At 40.6% G+C, this 20,049-nt stretch overlaps 1 protein-coding gene across 1 annotated transcript in view; it reads right to left on the reverse strand.

Annotated features, from left to right (window-relative positions):
• Dync2h1 (dynein cytoplasmic 2 heavy chain 1) overlaps positions 1 to 20,049 on the reverse strand; it is a 298,798-nt gene that overhangs the window by 261,667 nt on the left and 17,082 nt on the right. The window contains exons 6-14 of the mRNA XM_023709480.1: positions 19,413 to 19,459; positions 18,547 to 18,681; positions 18,325 to 18,438; positions 18,084 to 18,195; positions 17,698 to 17,822; positions 14,310 to 14,485; positions 12,026 to 12,221; positions 6,252 to 6,347; positions 643 to 795 (exon numbers count right to left, since the gene is read on the reverse strand). Of these exons, the coding sequence (XP_023565248.1) occupies positions 643 to 795; positions 6,252 to 6,347; positions 12,026 to 12,221; positions 14,310 to 14,485; positions 17,698 to 17,822; positions 18,084 to 18,195; positions 18,325 to 18,438; positions 18,547 to 18,681; positions 19,413 to 19,459 (1,154 nt within the window). The remainder of the gene's footprint in view (positions 1 to 642; positions 796 to 6,251; positions 6,348 to 12,025; positions 12,222 to 14,309; positions 14,486 to 17,697; positions 17,823 to 18,083; positions 18,196 to 18,324; positions 18,439 to 18,546; positions 18,682 to 19,412; positions 19,460 to 20,049) is intronic.

Genomic DNA, 20,049 nt, shown 5'->3' on the forward strand with positions numbered 1-20,049 from the left:
ACATTTGTTGTTGGGTGATTTCTTTATGATAGCCATTCTTTCTGGGGTGAGATGATATCTCAATGTGGTTTTAATTTGCATTTCGCAGATGGCTAGTGATGTGGAGCATTTTACCATTTCTAACTTGTACTATTTTGTTTTCTCTTTTAAAAAATTTTTTTAAAAAATTAAAATATTTAAAAGTATCATGGTCATAAAAAACAAGAAAACACTAATGAATGAAAGACTATAGGGACTCATCCACATGCAAAATAAGAAGCTGGATTATATCCAAAAAAAAAAAAAAAAAAAAAGAGAATTGTAGTGGAAACAGCTAGAATGTTAAAAGAAAAAAAAAAGTGTATTTCCTGGTTTTGGTACCTATGCTATGGTTTCAGAACTTATTGGGGCCAGGGAGATAGCTCAGTAGAATAATTGTTTGCCTGGCAAGCACAAGGTTCTGAGTTCAATCCCCAGTACCACAAAAAAAAAAAAAGAACTTATTGACATCAAGGGACACTGAGTGAAGAATTGAATATGATACTACTTTCATCCTTAAGTTTCAAAGTATTTTCAAGTAAGTTTTCTTTTAAATAATATCCTAATTATTCTTTAATAATACCATACACAGCCAAGTCTATTTCATAAACAAAGCATACATACCTTTTCACAAAATGTAGTGTGCCATTTCCGCAGCTTTCTGTTTTCCGTGGCAAGTCGTTCAGCAGCGTTTTGGAGTTTTTGGATATAACCTTCTAGTTCTTTAGGATTATCCCAAGTAATCTGTGATTTTCCTCCACTTCCTGCTTTTGAATTCTATGGTACAGCAAAAGATATGTAGGATTTAGACATGCATTTTTACCAAAAGATTCAATTCTACATTAGTTTCAATTATCCCCAACAACAACCTACAATTTTAAAAAAACATATAATAATTTTCCATTTATGATAAGGCAGTCTGGTCGAGGTTGAGTAGCTCTATTTCTTTCAGTTTCTCCCACTATGAAAAAACCCTAGTGGGCCAGCCAGACAGCTCAGCGGACTAAAGCACCTGCTTAGGCAGACGCAGGGGCCAAGGGTTTGACCCCCAGGCCTGCTGTGCCAGTCTCGCCCCTGAGGTGCACTGAGGCAGAGATTGAGACTGGGTATGGTGGTGCCCGCCTATAATCCCAGCGCTTGGGGGGCTGAAAAACATGTGGATCACTATGAGTCTGATCTATGTAGTGAAATCCTGTAGACCCTGTACTAAATACATTAAAAAAAAAAAAACCTTGACATAATGCAACAAATATTAAAAAAAAAAAAAAAAAAGTATAGAAAGTCTACAACTTATAATGAAAAGGTCAGGCAGGCCAAAAACCTCTGGAATTGAGGAACAGCACAGCTCGGTTTCCTTACTGTCTGACACACATCCAGGATGGGACAGCGGAGAGGGCTCCAATATGAACTATTGAGAAGTACAGACCAAGAATGCTCAGAAAAAGCCTGTTCCCTCGACCAAAGGCCAAGAAGCACAGCGGCCCAAGAGGACCAGCAATTCCACTGGATTCCGGCCGAAGTCCAAGGGCAACACTGCCTCCCTCTCCACATAGGTTCAGTGGGACGAGGCAGAAACCTGATCTGCCATGCTCCACTTGCAGAGGCAGGCAGTACTCCACTCCGCCCACCAAAGCGCTGCCAGTAGGACTGAGCAGAGACCAAAGCGCTGCCAGTAGGACTGAGCAGAGACCAAAGCGCTGCCAGTAGGACTGAGCAAAGACCAGCTTCCACCCCGCCTTCGCAGCAACGCAGCAGGGGGAATCAGTCCTTCGCTCAGCCTTCCCCGGACCAGTGAGGCCCACCCGAGAGCACTCACACCTGTTAGGAGGTAGTGAGACAGACGCTGGGGCACCTCTCACAGGAAGGTATCTGCAGGAAAAATAGGAGCACCGACCTGCATTCGGCTCCTGCAAGCAGCACAGGATGGCGCTCCACACCCTTCAGGAGGGCACGGGCACAATCCAACAGAAAGCACACACACAGCCACCTCGCCCACAGGCTACACCTCCACAGTGACTCTCTAAAATATGAGGGTTAAACACTGTCCACAATATCACAGTACAACGTCTAACATAATGAGGATATACTTGAAAATCATTCACGATACCAAAATTAGGAAATGAGGAAAGGGAATCCCCAGGTGACAATACTAAAAAGAATCTAATGTTGGAATTATCTAACAAAGATTTTAAGGCAGCCATTAAGATGCTTAATAAGCAATACAATTTATTTGTGAACCAGTACAAAAGGAAATCCACCAAAAGAAATAGAATATGTAGAGCTGAGAAATTTAATAACAGAAATGTTTTAATTCCTAGATGGATTTAATCACACAGTGGATAAGCTATGAAATGGAACCAGTGAAGCTAAGGATGACTGGAGCAGACTAACCCAGCACGGACAATAACGGCAACAAGCACAACAAAAAGCACAGACTCTGGGTCTCCGAGGAAACAGAGCTACTGACATCTGAAAAGGTAGAAATAGGAAAAAGCAATTGAAATAGACACTCCAAGAAATAGCTGAAATTATCCTAAATTTGGCAAAAGACATAAACTTACAAATTTAAGACACTGAATAAGTGAATCCCTCAAAAGCACACTTACAGGATCCCTTGTCAGGCCACTTAATAATTAAATTCCGAAAACAAAAGAAGAAGAAAGAAAAAAAAAAAGACGTGAAATCTTAAAAGTAGCCAAAGCGAAGTGACACATTCCTTGGAAAGCTACACAAATTCAAAAGATTTCGCAGCTGAGACCATGGAGATTAGCAGAAATGAAAACACATGTTTAAAGTTCTAAAAGAAGAAACCTGTCCAACATGAATTATGTATCTGGTGAAAAACATCCTTCAGGGAAAAATGAAATTATTTTCAAACAAAGAAAAACTAAGAGAATTTGTTACTTAAAGCATGGCTAGAGGAAATTCTCCACATTAGAAAGAAACGGTAACAAAGGCAACCTGGAACTTCAGAAAGGCAAAAAAACACTGGGATGAAGTGTGTGTGTGTGTGTGTGTGTGTGTGTGCATGAAAGAGATGGGTATGGGGGGAACCTTAGACCTTATCATACACACATAAAAAACTTGTTCCGATTTAGATGTAAACTGTCCCCAAAGTGCTCATGTGCTGAGAGGTGACTGGGACACAGCTGCACTGTCCTCATCGGAGGATTACCACATGAGTAAACTCAGTCCTGACCGTGCTGCCCAGAGGCGGAGCCTGCATGGAGCAGGTGCCTGGGGTGTGACTGGGACGGGCGCATGCTGGACCCAGCTCCTCTCTTGTGCTCAGCTTGCTGCCCCCACAGGTGGGGCACCTTTTCCTCCCCTGTCCCCACAGGTGGGGCACCTTTTCCTCCAATGCCCTCGCAGGTGAGGTATATTTTCCTCCTTTGCCCCAACAGGTGAGGTACCTTTTCCTCCTTTGCCCCCCATAGGTGGGGCACCTTCTCCTCCCCTGTCCCCACAGGTGGGGCACCTTTTCCTCCCCTGCCCCCACAGGTGGGGAATCTTTTCCTGCACTGCCCTTCCAGGTGGGTACCTTTTTCTCCAGTACCCCCATAGGCAGGGCACCTTTTCCTCCCCTGTCCCCACAGGTGGCGCACCTTTTCCTCCTTTGCCCCCCACAGGTAGGGCACCTTTTCCTCCATTGCCCCCCACAGGTGGGGCATCTTTTCCTCCCTTGTCCCCACAGGGGGGCTGCTTTTCCTGCCCTGTCCCCATAGGTAGGGCACCTTTTCCTCCTTTGCCCCCCCACAGATGGGGCACCTTTTCCTCCTCTGTCCCCACAGGTGGGGCACCTTTTCGTCCCCTGTCCCCACAGGTAGGGACCTTTTTCCTCCCCGCCCCCACAGGTGAGGCACCTTTTCCTCCTCTGTACCTCTCTGCATCCTGCTTCTGCCTTGGAGCCCTTTGGTGCAGGTGCCAGGTGTTAGGCCTTAGCAGATGGGACAGCGACTAAGACAAAACCACTCTCTTTTTGAGTTCCTGGCACCTCTCAACATTTCTGAAGTGACCTAACCTTATTTTGCAAGACTGTCTCATGAGAAGAAGTTACAGCTAGCATATATTAAGTGAGATACAACAGTGGACAAAAAACGAAGATGGCACTTAACAGAATACTAAGGATCTCCGTAACTCTTCCGCCACTCACTGCATGATAGAATTTTGGAGGGCAGGAACTCAAATTTATACGTGATTCCATCTTCAAAATAAGCACAGGGATTGCTGTCACTCTGATCACAAAGTCAGGAGAAAGAATGCACATAGAGGCATGATGTGTCACGGAAGAGATGTAAACAATTACACGGTCAACCGCTGTTGGCTTAGTTTCATAAATTTATTAGTTCTGTGTTTCTTTGTTATTGTAAGTAAATGCAATTTTTACTCATGTCTCTTAGAACTCTAATCAAATAACTGACACAATACATCGGAGATTGAATGAAAAGCAAAATAAAGGAAACACGTATTCATCCTCAAAAAAAAAAAGCATAGGAAAAAAATTAAAGATATACACCTGGCTGTTCAAAATTGCCATGTCATGGTAGTATTATAGGACTTCTTAAAACTTTTCATTATAAACTTGTCTTTGTCTATTACAGTCTAAACTATGTAACTTCTCATAAATTTTAAGTTTGATTAGTAATGTGCAGAAAAGAACTAAGATAATATTTCTATCATCAGAAAAGACTTCTTAAAAGTTTAACCCTGAGCTGGCATCTAAAAACCTCCATTTCTAGAACGACCTTGCCATCCACCGGATAAGAACTGCTCCCTTACCTAAATGTACGTTTGTGTTTGTTACTGTTTGTGTCGAGGTGTCCCCCCAAAGCCTCATGCAGTCATGGGGCAGCTTCTGGAGTTTGCGATTTAGTACTCTTGGTGTAGATGCTGACCTGCCCTGGGCAGATAATTTGTATTTCAATGTATGGTGGGAAGAGAAGCTAGTTGCTGGAGCTGCTGCTACTCCTCTGGAGCTCTCTCTTGCTCTTTGCCACTGCCATGAAAGGTTGCTTTCTACTCTGTGCTGCTCTGCCTTGGAGCCAGCTGAATATGGACTGAAACTCCAGTGACTGTGAGCTAAACGAACCTTTCCTTCCTTCATTCTGAGTGTCCAGTATTTGTCCCAGCAACGAGAGAGGAGTAACTATGACAGTGTTTAAACACGTTTTCCATCCAGAACTTAAGAATCTGGGTATACAGTACACCGAAAATGCCCACATGCCCAGCCCTTAACATAAAACTGAGTGCTGCGCCTCTAATCACCATCCCTGCATGATAGCGTTTCGCATGCACTACCAGGACTGCTGCGAGCACTACACAGGCCTGTGTGGAGCTAGAGACGAGGCTGCTCGGAAGCTTACAACCTGGTTTCTTAGGACTAAATCCATGAATCCTGCTCTTTCCTAATTTTGTTTTGTGTCTGCTTCCTTCTGCGAGCTACTGCTGAAAGTACGACTGAGTTGTGAGTCTCAGCAGGACAGCTATACACTGAATTCTGAACTCCGCCAAGTGAGCAACCGGACACGGGAGTGATCTTGACGGCCTCCACACAGCTAGCTGTCCCTACGAAATGCTCTTCTCTTCTAATGTCTATGAAGATTAAAAATAGAAACTTCAAAAAGCTGCTGATCACACAGTAAGCTATAATTAAACATCACTATGGGTTTTCCTCATTTCATGTGTGGACGTGTAAATAAGCACCCATAAAGGGCAAATACTTCTTAGGTAACAAAGTCAAAGGACAGCAGAAAGCTGCTAATGAACCTTGTACATAAAGACCTCAAACACCAAGGAAAAATAAACATAATAGCATGTAGATCATACACAAAACATCAATACGATTAAAACAAACACCAACATACGTGAAATACTAAAGTCATTTAAATCTATAGCTAAAAAAGAATCTTACTTGTTAGGAGTGGAGGAAACTGCTGGAGAGTAAAAGAAAGTCGAGCTCAGGGGTTCTGCTAAGGTGAGGGTTACTGCCAAGAGCCACGTCACAGAGATGACTATTAGACAGGAGGTGGGAACAGGGATTCAAAGAAAGCATGGAAGGGAGGGGAGGGGTGGGGAATGCGATAAAAATGTACTATATGCGTATAACAAACTATCACACAGCAACACAGTACTTGGCGAAATTAATGATACTAATAAAAACATTTACATATTACAGTATTCTTTAAAACAAATATCTTACAGGTAAAATGTAATTATAAAAAGAGTGCATTTACCTTAATTATCTGTTCAAATGCTAAGGCAGACTGTAACATCATGGGCCTTTGACTCTGGATCATTTGTTGGTCAATAGAATTGTAAAAATGCGCCACCTGCAAAGGAAAGCCCGGTTAGGAAGGACTGGCAAGAGGCACGAGCTCCACACCTCAGCTTTCAGTCTTCTTCATTTGCAATGGTTTGAACGGTAACTGAGCTCTCCTCAATCCTAAGACTAACTCATAGTTTTCTATCTCACACAGGATTTCTTCACGAGCCCTGCACACCACGAACACACCCACACTGAGTTCCTCTACACCGTCACTTCACATCCAGAGGCACATCACACAAAGGCAATAAAACCTCCCTGGGCTCAAGCTCACAGCCTCCTACAGCAGACAGAAACCCAGCAGCATGGTGACTGCTAGCAATCTGAATTCTTTGCTCCTGCCTCGCTCGAAACCTGCACCGTCCTCTTCTACCTACACCACCATGGCTTATCCATTTCTGACACCAAAACCATCTGTCTTTAACTCTTCTCTCACATTTCATGTCATAAAAACCAATTACTGGGACTAGGGAGATCACGCAGTAGAACAAGCACTTTCCTGGCAAGCGCAGGGTCCTGAGTTCAATTCCCGGTACTGCAAAAGAATAATAAATATAAAAAAAAAACCAATTACTATACTTTAAAAATACATATATCCCTGTAAGCTCAGAACTCTACTTTGAATTCAACCACTTCACAGCTCCCATCAACCTCACTCCACGCCACGCACCCTCATCGCTTGGCAAGAAGTGTAACAAGCACTGCTGCTCCGTACGCCTGCAGCCAGCCCTGGCCCTCACGATCTACGAAACCAGAGCGGTGTGTCTTACCTATAGCACATCTCTTGCCTACTGAAAACACGAGACTTCCCAATAGACTTGAGAATAAAATCCAAAATCCCTAAATTCTCAATAAAAGCCTTCCAACAGTTTCCCAAGGTAATAACAACTGAAATCCAAAGGTAAAACCCACGCCCTTGCCTGGCACACAAGATTCTACTTGACGCGCACCTCAGTCCCATCACAAACCTCTCCCTTACTTCTCTGCAACTGAACTGCCTCCTCTGAACTCCACCCTACTGAGCCAGAAATCCGCGTCTGTCACCCGCTCCACCCAAAAGGCTTCCTCTAGGCATTCGCACGGCTCTTCTGCTCACCTCGCGTCCCTGCTGCTCTCAGACAGCGCCTCTCCCTCAAGGCCTGCTGGGAGCACTCCTTGTGAAGTGGCAGCTTTTTAACCATCTCTCTACTATATTTTATTCTCATTCAAAGTACTTTTCACTATCTAACATACTATACATCTACGTGCTTACTATCTGTCTCTGGTACTGGAATGACAGCCCTAAAACAGTGGCAAGCAGACAGAAGATACACGACATAAATGTCTACTGAATTAGTCACAGAATCAACATATAGAAACACAGGCTGGAAAGGGGCCAGAGCATATGCTCAACATAAGGACTTTTGAGATTGGGGAGAAAGAAAAAAGTAGGGCTGGGCATATAGCTCAGTGGCATGCCTGCCTGTCAAGTGTGAGGGCCTGAGCTCAACTCCTGATTCAAAAAAAAAAGAGTAAAGGTTCATGAAAAAGACAAAGCAGCTAGGAGCCAGGGAGATGGCTCAGTGGAATAAGCGCTTCCCTGGCAAGCTCAAGGGCCTGAGTTCAATCCCTGGTGAGGGAGCATGTGAAATAAATACAAGAAGAAATGCAGTGGCCATTAAAGATAAAGCGGCTACTCTGGGATGAGTCTGAGGACTTTAAAGGTATGATAGTTTTTAATATTTTTTTCTCCATCACCTCAAAAAATTCTTGGCACACAGTACATGTTTATAAAATAAACAACTGTACTGTCTTTTTCCATTAATATGAGTGCAAGTATACTTTATTTGGTGGCAAACAGCCACTCTACTTGTTTAGCACCACTCAAGCAGGCGCAGCTAGGGATATGGCTCAGCTGCAGAGCGTGCACAAGACCCGGGATCAGTACTCAGTGCCAAAGACAGAACACAAGCGGTAGGCAGAAAAGCACAATCAGGAACCCTGGAAGCAACAAAACCAAAGTAGCACCCAATCCGGCCACACTGCTCTGACCCCACAGCCTACGTCCTCCTCTCTACTCCAGCTACATATGTGCTCCTAAACAAAGCTACCTACGCAAACAGATTTCCCCAGTTGCTCCTTCAGGGCTAAGCATAAAAAGAACATGATCATTCCTTCACTTGTTGAGCCCCTTCTGCGATAAATACATAGGTTACAAAAGTGAGCAAACCTCTCCACTTCAAATAAGCACTCACCTCCTCATAGGCCAGAGAGAACACATCCACACTCTTCCAGACACGCAAAGCGTCAATCCTCTGAAATGAATTCGTGACACTACTCCTGTGTCTGCCCTGGGGCAGCAGGGGAAATCCCCGCCTCTACGCTGCACGGGACTTTGGCTGTAACGTACCCTTCTAATACATTAAATATTGTATCTGCTTGTTCACACACGCGCCACCACTGTACAGACAATGACTAAGTAAGGGCTCTGTAGCCCAAGAGACTTCGGGTCAAACCCTGGCTGCGTGCCTCGCTAGCTAGGGGACCCTAGAACAACTGCAACATGCATGGCTTGCAATTAGATCAGTGGGAAAATGGAGGGTGGACTGAAATACAGCAGCCAACCTTCATCCACAGGGGATGTATTTCAAGATCCACAGTGGGTGCCTGAAACTGCACCCTGCGCTGAGCCCCAAATTGAATGCCTTTTCTACCCCAAGTGCCTATCGCGTACTGTGTCTGCAGCTTGCAACTGGCTGTGAAACCAGCACAAATTTGTGTTTTCTCCTCCAGTTTCCAGGCGTTCATTCTCAACATACACATCAGCCTCAGTAACAACTGCTGTCTTTCCTTAGTAAGTTGGGAATTTTCCTCTTAAAGGAACCATTCTACAGCTACTCTCTGGCACACTGAATTAATAGCATCACTATTTTTGTGCTTTGGAACTATTATTAAATAAAATAAAAGTTACTGAAACACATGGAATACTATGAAAGTAAGCAGATCTGCCAACCAAAATGGTTACTACGGGCTGCTAACGTTCACAGCATAGACATACCGAACAAAGGGATGAAACACATCCCAAACAGGAAGCAGTAGGGCAGTGTGAGTTTTGCCCATGTTATTCACAATGTTGTGCAATATTAAAAGTATAAATTGCTTATTTCTGGAGTTTTCCACTTAAAATTTTTAAACTCCAGTTGACCACAGGTAAATAAAACTATGGAGAAATAAATTATCTGATGGGGCTGGAGAGATAGCTCAGCAGCCTAAACACCTGCCTGGCAAACTCAAAGACCCGGGTTCAATCCCTGGTACCACATGCCATGCAGGCCTTCGACCCTGGGCACCCTGTGTGAGTCACTGAAACTAGGTGTGGTAGCGCACACCTGTAATCCCAGGGCTGGGGAGGCTAAGACAGGAGGAACACTATGAATGAGTCTGAGCTATGCAGTGAGACCCTGTATCAAATAAATAAATAAATAAATGACTTTTTTATTTAAAAATAAAATAAAATAACTGATAAGGAAAAAGTATACTAACATAAATAAAGCCTATACCACAAAGTCTGGTATTTAATCAGTGTTCAACGGTAAGTTTATTCTTTTCCACTAGACAAGCAGTTCCCAACTGAAGCCGGCTGACGGCCTAGGGGACACCTGGCAATGCCTTCTATACAGCTATTTTTCACACTCAGTACCAGGAAGCTGCTACTGGAATACTCTAAGCATAGGCCAGGCATACTGCTAACCAAGGCAAGTTGCAGAGGACATTTCCCTAGCGGGAGAACAATATTGGCCTAACTATCAAAAGTGAAAAGGTAAGAATTGCTGTACCAAAGTACAAGATCTTTTTCACATCATTATACAATATGCAGCAAAGCTGGTACTAAATGAATTTTTGTTGAATAAAAGAAAAGCTAAATATGCAAGATACTACTCCTGCTTTCTAACATATAATAAGAGAAAAGTTAAAAAGAATCTAGGGCTGGGGATATAGTTCAGTGGTAGAGCCCTTGCCTAGCACATATGAGGTCCTGGATTCAATGCCCAGTACTTGAAAAAAAAAAAAAAAGCTTTACAAGGATTTCTGCACTGCACACAGAATATGGAAGTATCAACTAAAGGAATACACAATAGAAAAAGTGACTTTGTGTTAAGATTCAAACACTGGTACTGAATTTTCCAGTGAGAGAGAAATGATACTACTGCATAGATACATGCTCAGAGAAAAGCCAAGTTTCATAGTACCAAAGATTAAAGCTGGGGCTGGCCTGATAGCTCTAAAGTGCCTGCTTAGGCAGAGCACAGTATCCGGGTTTGATCCCCGGTGTGCCACACCGGCCCCGCAACCAGGGCACACTGAGACAGACTGAGACTGGATGTGGTGGTGCACACCTGTAATCCCAGCACTTGGGAGGCTGTAAACAGAAGAATCACTACGAGTCCAATCTCTGTAGTAAGACCCTCAACACCCTGTAGACCCTGCCCTAAATACAGAAAGGAAAAAAAAAGATTAACGCTGTAGTTTAGATTTTTTGTGTGGTACCAGGGATTAAACTCAGGACACTGCACTTGTCAGACCAGCACTTATGCTGCTGAGCTATATCCCCAGCCCTGTAGTTTAGACTTTAAATGTCCCTCAACAACACTTGTGTTGAAAAGCTTGATCTCTAAAAAACAAACTGCTTGAGTGATAGGACCTTTAAGAGGCGGAGCCCAGGGAAGGTCTTTCCTCATCAGTGGGATGCCCTTGAAGGGGATCCTAGGACTTCTCCACCCCTCCGCATTCTTGCTGTGCTTCCCAGCCAGGAGGTGAGTGGTCATCACAACCACACGCTCCCACCATGAAACGCTGCCTCGCCGCAGGGCCACGTGCAAGGGAAAAAGTCAATCATGGGTTGGCACTGCCAAACCTGAAAGCCAAAATAAATCTTTTCTCTATGTAAATTGATTATCTATCTCAGTTATTTGTTATGGTGACACAAAGCTAGTGCACACAGGACACAATATGAGGGGAAAGTATAGGCAGTGAGGGCCAAATGAGTAAGGTTAATAAGAACATGACTACACAGGGCTCTACACCAGGCTACGGGGACTGTGAGATGTAAGAGTTAGTTTCAAATACAGAAATGACGTGACAGCGCTGCATAAATAAGCAGAGTGAGGAAAGGACTAGAAAAACAAAGACCAATCCACTAGTTCAGGAATTCTCTAAAAATCTGCCCAAAAGGCAGGCAGATGACTCTTCAATTAGAAATTCCTTTAAAACTTTAGTAACCGGGCATCATGGTGCATGCCTGGAATTCCAGCACTCTGGAGGCTGAGGCAGGAGGACTGCTGCCAGTTTGAGATCAGCCTGGGCTACAAATTGAGCTCAAGGCCAGCCTGAGCTACATAGCAAGACCCTGTCTCAAAAAAAGACAAAAAAAAAAAAAAACTTTAGTAACACCAAAGAGAAAAATTATAAAGTTCTACTTCTGTAAATGTTTTACAATAAAAACCAAGAAGAGAACACTTCAAATTAATAAACTACTATAGTTTACAAAATAATTTTTATAGTGTAGTCACTTAACAAATCATAATTTCACAAGGTAACAATTCTATTCTATCAGCTTAAAAAAAGCAGAATACAAGGTCCTTGACATATTTTAGATTAATATAACAAATGCACAGTAGGCATATTATGAAAAATGAAATTTCATACTTGTTTAAGAATAATTGCTTGCTTGCAGAATTTCTGCGCAATGTTGGCGACCTGCTGTACCTTAGCAGGAATAACAAAGCCCAGGGCCGAGAGCTGACGCACTTCTCTCAGAAGAACCACCAAGCGATCTGAATAGTGCACCTTCAGCGACCCATCGTTAGGATCCAGCTCCATGATGCGCCTGTTGGCCTCAATACTACAAAAGAAAGAAAAAGAGTGCGCTTTGTGTCATGGGCTCATTCTTTTGAAGGAAGAAAGACACAACAGTTGTTTAAACTTTTCTGTAAATCTAACATTTTTTTTTATTTTCAGCTTTTAAAATCATATTTTTCACATTACCTCACAATCAAGAATTTGAAAACAAACCACATGTATTACAACCAAGCATTTTTAAAGTCAGAAAAGTCAACTAAGACTAAAAACTAAACCATATAAAGAAAAGATATGATATATTTTCTAATGATATTTCAGATTTTTAAATTAACCTCCTTGCTTCTTTAATATTTTCAGTAAACAGTGATTTATAAAAGCCAAGATGGTAAGAACACAGCAGCTCAATGCTTTATTCTTCCGCATTCGTTTCACAACCTGAGGATCAGCCCTTCACTGTGTTTCTCTGACGACGTTAACAGCAAATATTATTTTGATCCACGCTAATAGGCATAGCTTAGGAAAACTGTGAGCTAAATTAAGTATAAGGTAGTACATTTTCATTATCTTCCTTTTAGAAATAGTTTTTTATAATGCCTCTTGTTGTTAACCATTTTGAAAAATTAAGAAAATGTGCAAGTTTTAGAAATCTACCTACTGAAACACAAAAACAAACCTACTCAGCCTACTACTAGCAAATAAATCATAGTACAACATAGACACTTTCAAGTGGCCTTATGCAATAATTTAGCCCAGACTTTGCTATATTCACATACAGCACATGTCAGGAAACTCAATGATAACTCTTTTTGCCTATACTCAGAAGTGACCTTCAAAATTCATTTGTGCACAGCAGTATTTCCAAAACTGTTCTAAAAAACCACACTGAGGATTTTACAGGGTAATAATAGGTTTTATGCCAAAAATGAAAAGAAGATAGTTTGTTGAAAGATGGGAACACTAAGTTGACACTAAGCTGCACAAAGTTAAAACGGCATCCTTCCAACTGACCTCAGCCCCTGACACATCACACATGAATGACCACTCCTGGAGTAAGAGTGATAAAGTAAGCAAATAACCCAAAATAAATTGACTAAAGAACTAATGGTGGTGGTGGGAGGGAGGGCTGCTGCAACATCGCTCATGGTTTAGGTCGGAAGTGGGCAGGAAAAAAGTTAATTGTCACAAAGCAGTAATCAGTATGTCCTGGAATGCTTTGGTTTTTCTACTTTTCCTCCAGAGCCAGAATTCGAGGTAAGAAAAAATAATACAAGTGTTTGTTACTTTAGTAACAAATGGTACCTTAGCTCCACTTTTGACCCAATTATCCCGTGTAGCAGTGTGGGGGAAACAAGCATCTCCTTACATTATGAGCGAAGTCACTTTCAAAGGCATGGCTGGCCATGCCAGTGGACGCTTTCTGTCCTAAAACTACTGAGAAGGCTGGGGTAGGAAGGGCAACACGCGCTCCATAGGGAGATCCTTGCTCTTCTAAGAAAAATAAAGGGTCTCGGCCGTGCAGCTCAGTGGTGGAGCACATGCGCAGAGCCCTGCATGTGATCCTAGGGCCACAGGGGAAACATAAAGACATTGTAAGTTTCTAAACCTACAAACAGAAATACTGTTGGGACACATGAGCCCAGTTACAGCAAAAACGTAATTTCCTTTAAACTGTTACTTTTAAGTCCTTGTTACAATAAATAAGCACAGTCAGTAAGACCTTAATATTTACCGAACACTGATTGTGCGACAGGGACAATTAAAAACGAACGCCCTGTTCAAAGAGCTCAATACAATTCAGTGTGAAGCATGTGTCTGTGCAATATCAACGTAAAACAGCAGTAAAATATACAAACCTTTCTAACAAAAAACCACGGAGAAAGGAAAGCCTCACTGCCAAACTCAAATCGGCATTCCAAGAACGGACCTTAGAAGGGAGGAGGAGGCCGGCAGGGAGCTTAACTGTATCATGAAAATGTCCAACTTCAAAGACTTCAAAATTAAAGATCAGCTAACAAACAAAAAATATGGGAGTAGCAGCAAGTGTGAAAAAAGGAAAGAGATTAATTATATCTTGAATTTGGATTAGTAACACACGGCTTTTTATTTTATAGTTAGGTATTTTTATACTTACCACAAACCTGATCTGGAATCAGACAACCCTGACTGAATGTCCCTGGACCAATCATCAAACTGTTCTTGTTCATAGAGTTTAAACTGGTCTAAGAGATCTTCCGCACCTCGATGGAAAGATCGAAACCCGGCCAGGTCAGACAGAAGAGCCTCTGCGGTCTTGATGGCGTCACCGACCTTAGGAGATCAAGTTTCAAAGATATGCATTACACAAATTCGAACAAAATTAGTGTAAAGGAAGGACCTACTTTCTCTGATTCGTGATTCAGAAATTATTTGCCCTTTCATCTATAAACAGTAGAACAGACATTTCAGAGAACATGAGAGAAGAATATTAATAAGAATATTACCCTCTATTTCTGAATTTTATACACCAGAATAACAAAACACGAGAAAACCAAGACAAGGCAGGATTTAAAGGGTAAAATGAGAGAAGTAAAGTCTCACAACATTTGGGCACCACTCATTTTCATAGAAAACCTCAAGAAGTTCAACATTAATCCTAAAATGGTTAGCTAAATGCTATAACAGTTTAAACAATAATACTAATTTGAATATCCAGAAAAAAGTATATTTCTACTGTAATTGTATGCCATAGAATATTTTAGCAATCTAGAAAGATGAGTGATAGTATCAGGTAGAATATTCCAATAAATAAAAAAATATAAACTTGATTAAATAGAATTTTCAAACATAATAGCTTTGGTAACACTAGTGCTGTAAGGAGTCCTGTTACCTTGATCAGAAACCATACTCAAGTATTTGTTCTATGATTTAATGCAAAACACTCTACCACTCACTAGAAGATTGATAAAGAGTCATAGGTCAACTTTAATACTAAAATCATAGCCTTTTAAATTTATAAATTGCTATTACTATCTTAGACAATGCCACAGTTACCTTCAACCTTCCTGTAACTTCCTTTTTGTGTATGTATTTTTGAGATAGGATCTCACTATGCAGTTCATGCTGGCCTTGAGCTCACTTTGTAGCACAGGCTGGCCTCAAACTCACAGCCATCCTCCTGCCTCAGCCTCCTGAGTGCTGGGATTACAGGCATGCACCACTACACCTGGTTCCTGTAACTTCCCTTCAACCTAAGCTTTTTAACCTAAAGTTAATAAAGTTTAGATTTAATTATATAAATGTATTTGCAAATAAACTTTGCACTTAACAATATTTTGGGGCCGGGGAGGTGGTTCAGTAGAATAAGCACTTGACTGACAAGCACAAGGGCCTGAGTTCAATCCCCAGTTCCACAAAACGAACAAACAAGTAAACAAAAAAAAAATCAGTATCTTGCAATTATGTGTTTTTGTTTTTGCTTTTCTTTTCTTCTTTTTTTTTTTTTTTTTTTTTTTTTTTTTTTTTTTTGGTGGAACTAGAGATTGATCTCAGGCCCTTGCGCTTGCCAGGGAAGCATTTATTCCACTGAGCCATCTCCTTGGCCCCTTGAGTTCTTTTCTTTTTTCCTACATATTTGGTGCAGGGTCTCATTATGCAGCTCAGACTCATAGTGATCCTCCCATTTTTAGCCTCCCCAGTGCTGGGATTACAGGCATGTACCAGCACACCCAGTCTCAGTGGCTGGCTTGGTGCACCTAGGGCAGGGGCAGGGCCAGGGCCAGGCAGTATGTGGGGCTGGGGATTGAACCCCTGGTCCCTGTGCTTCCTTAAACAGGCACTTAGTCTGCTGAGCTATCTCACTGGCCCTAGGATGTTGAGTTCTTTCAATACAGAACTGTCAATATATCCTAAGTTTCTTGGGGGAAAACTCCTAAAATGTTTAAGTTTCTAGGTTTTTTTTTTTCCCAAAACTGATTAATAGGACAGTTTCAATAATTAATACACTGTACATTGTTATTTTCTTAGTGGTTATCCGTAGTATAAGATGCAGACAGAATATCCTGTGCAAACACTATCAATACAAATCTTTCTCCTCATTAAATTAAGTGAAAGTAGCTGTATATCTATCCTAACTATTCCACATATACAGATACAAAATGGTCCTTCCTTTGTATCGCCTTTTTTTGTTTAGTCCTGTCAGAAATGGGTATTCCATTGGCATCTAAATACTATGGGTGTGTGAATTCATCAAAACAATCCAACACCGTCCAGCAGTCCACAATAGTAGTGGGTTATCCACAGAAGTTGTTGACTTGAGCCTTTCACAGCTCAGCATATTAATATGGCTTTACTTTATGTATCTCGGTTTTATACTTTTCTGCTGGATGGTTAAGAACAAGACAAAGCAAGACCTGTATAACAAGAAATGTAACTTTTGTATCTGATAAGGTCAGTCAAGTGCCCTCAGAATTTATCTTGTAACCCTGTATCGCAGTGTGCAGATCCTTTGTCAGTGTCAGCCATGTAGATGAGTCAGGGCCACTGCCTGACCAATTTGCTCTCTGTGAAAGCCTGAGAGAATGTTTTCTCTCCAGGTGACTCTCCTTAGGCACACTCTACATCATCAATCACATTGCTCTGTGGCCCCATAATCTCCTTGATCAGAAAATTTGGGACACAAATGAGTTACAAGATGTTACAGTATAGGTTCTCCTATGTCCTGAGTCTTCACTGACTTTGAAAGCCTATGGTCAAAATGTTGGCTGTCCTTGCAGCCCTTCTCTTTCACTAATTTTTGGTCTAAAAACTTAGGTTGTTAACCCTCCAAAAGAGAAGCATATTATTACCCTACATCTTATGCAGTTGGGTTTAACTTCACTATCTGTCTGAATATCAAACATCTTAGGCATAACATGGAACAGGTATTTTCCATCAAGTATTGATATGTTAAACATTGAGTCCCTACAGAATATGGAGATAAAAATTTAAAAAATGAAAAACATTTAAAGAATATGAATAATTACCTATTTTTACACAGAAATTTAGAAATCTAACCATATACAGCATTGTAGCAGGACAGTCCTGTGACATTTTTTTTCTTTTTTTATGTCTTTTTTCATTCAATTATGTGTTTTTAAATGTAGTATAGGGCTGGGGAGATAGCTCAGCAGAATAAGTTCCTGCCTGGTAAGCGCAGGGTCCTGAGTTCAATCCCCAGTACCGCCAAAAATAAATAAATAAATAAATGTAGTATAAATTATGTTACTCTTGCATAATTTGTAAGGTACTTTCTTGAAAAAAAATGCATTTGAATGACAAATGACTTGAAAAGTATCTCCATACATGCAATGAATACAGGCACAAGAATTTTCTCCATAGTACACTTCATATATGTGATGCATATATTTATATTCATATATATATTTTATATGCTTCTGTATACCTCATGAAAACTAAATGGATATGCCAAGAAAAATGCTGAATTTTATATAACAGTTTTAGTAGACCTACTAGTACTGTTCAACTTTTATTTAAACAAATACCTTCAATTCCAACTGACGAACCCAAACAATATTATTGACAACTTCTGATAGATTTTTGCCAGCAAGTGGACCAGATGCGTCACCAGGAATCCCTCGGCATCGATTCTCAAAATCTAATCGAAAATCTATGAAATTTAAATTTCAAAAATTATTACACATAGTTAACAAGGATTTCCTTAATGCCTTCCATGTACCAAACATTATGCTCAATGTTTTAGATAAAACCAAAACAGAAAAAAATCCAAAAAATCTGTCATTCATAACAGAAATGAATTAATCCTCAATATAAAAATGTCAGAACATATGGTCTTAATCATAAATGATATGCAACAAAAATTAATCTACAAAAACATTTTCTCAAACACCAATCTCTGATAAATGTTTACCTTTAACTGAGTCCACAAGTCTTGCCAGTAAAGTCTCTCTTTCCAACATCAATTCTCTGCTTATAGTTGGACGCTTCACCAATTCTTTGTATTTCAGAAATGCCTGAAGAAGCTAATATAAAATAAAATAAGTACATTTTCATCCCAATCAGTTGACTTTGTACACACACACACACACACACACACACACAGACCAACAGCTTAAGGAAAATATTAAAAGTGAAATATTTCAATCTTTTACCTGTTGTGGACTGTCTTGAATTTCTGAGATATAATTTTTCAACTTTCCTGCTATCTTTTGTTCGGCAGGTGCAATAATTTTTTCATACTGAGACACTGCAGCTTTCCATAAAGGCTGAATAAATTAACAACACAATTAGACTTCAATACTTTAAAAATCTATTTATTAAAAAGAAAAATGCAAACAGAAAATCATATAGACATAAAAACGTATATGCTCAACCTCAGTATATGGATTGTATTGCGCGGGATTCAGGCCAGTGAAAGGTTCAAACACCCGAGACAGGCACATGATTTTCTCTTCATTGGCAGGCAAAAAACAGAGAAGTTTCTCATGAATTGTCCTAACAGCCAAGACCTAAAACACAAAATATTAAAGCAAAGAGAATTTATTTAAATAAAAAAAAAAATCTCCAGAAATAAGTCTTAAAATCTAAAACCATTAGGGCAAGAATATCATAATCTAGGTTCTCTGCAAAGAATGAAACTGAAGCAATAAATCTGAGAACTAACATCGATCAATAATTAAAGTATATTGCACTAACATTAATCAGAGTAAAAAAATCTAGTGAAAATGTGTAAGAGTTGGATATTTTCATATTTAAGATTCAATTAAGCCAATATTTTGAGTTCGCCCTAAATACAGCAACAACTGGATTTCATTATTCTGCATTAAACTGCACCTCTAATAAGTCTATGCTAATGTCCCTACTGCTTATAATTTACAAACAGCTACAAAACAAGTATTGTTGTATTCTGAAATGAAAATTTTTGCTAACAATAAAAGGTAAGCAAAAAGTTGAAGTACTAACACTATAATCTTCCACTTCAATTGGAGATACCACTATAAATTCATAGGGTTTTTCTTGCTTAAAAAAAAAACACAAAACGAGGCTGGGAGTGGTGGTGCAAACCCGTAACCCCAGCACTCCAGAGGCTTAGGCAAGAGGATCAAGACCAGCCTGGGCTACCAGGTGAGCACAAAGCCACGAGACCCTGTCTCAAAAAGACAAAAGAAAAAAAAAAATAGAAGAAAACAGAAATCAACAATTCTATCTATGGCTGGCTGAGTCCTAAAAGCATTAGTACCCATAACTGCTTTCTCAACCAGGTTGCTAGTGAATAGTATTTCTCACCTAAAAGAACCAGAATCCTTAGATGAAAATTTCTCATTCCACATATAGCACCACAGAAAAATGTCCCTTGACAGTAAGTATGCAAACTCTATAGAGAAACTAATAACATAAATTAAACAAACAGTTCGAATAGTTCACTCAGTGCCCCCTAGGAAGAGAGCCAGACAAAAACAATAGCAATAGTTGGAAAAACATCTCAGAACTTCCATCCATGAATGAGTGGATGGATCATCATTTCTACAACAAAGAAACAAATAAAATTTCAGAACTAACATGTTTACCAGTCACACACCAAAGAATATGAAGAAGACAGGCCAAGCGTGGTGTCACAGGCCTACAACCCCAGCACTCAGGAGGCTGAGGCAAAAGGATCACTATGAGTTCAAGGCCAGCTCTGAAGTACATAACGAGACCTTGGCTCAAAAAAAAAAAAAAAAAAAGGAAGGCAGTACTTAGTACCTACTAAGCACCCAGCACTACGCCAGATGAACGTCACAAATTACTTCATATAAATTATTTCCATCAGATGTATAATTATAGCTAACTATGAAGTATATTCACAAACAACTGAAGATCCACTTCACACTTAC

This window comes from Octodon degus, unplaced genomic scaffold (genome assembly GCF_000260255.1).
Source record: "Octodon degus isolate 3935 unplaced genomic scaffold, OctDeg1.0 scaffold00012, whole genome shotgun sequence".
NCBI lineage: Eukaryota > Metazoa > Chordata > Mammalia > Rodentia > Octodontidae > Octodon > Octodon degus.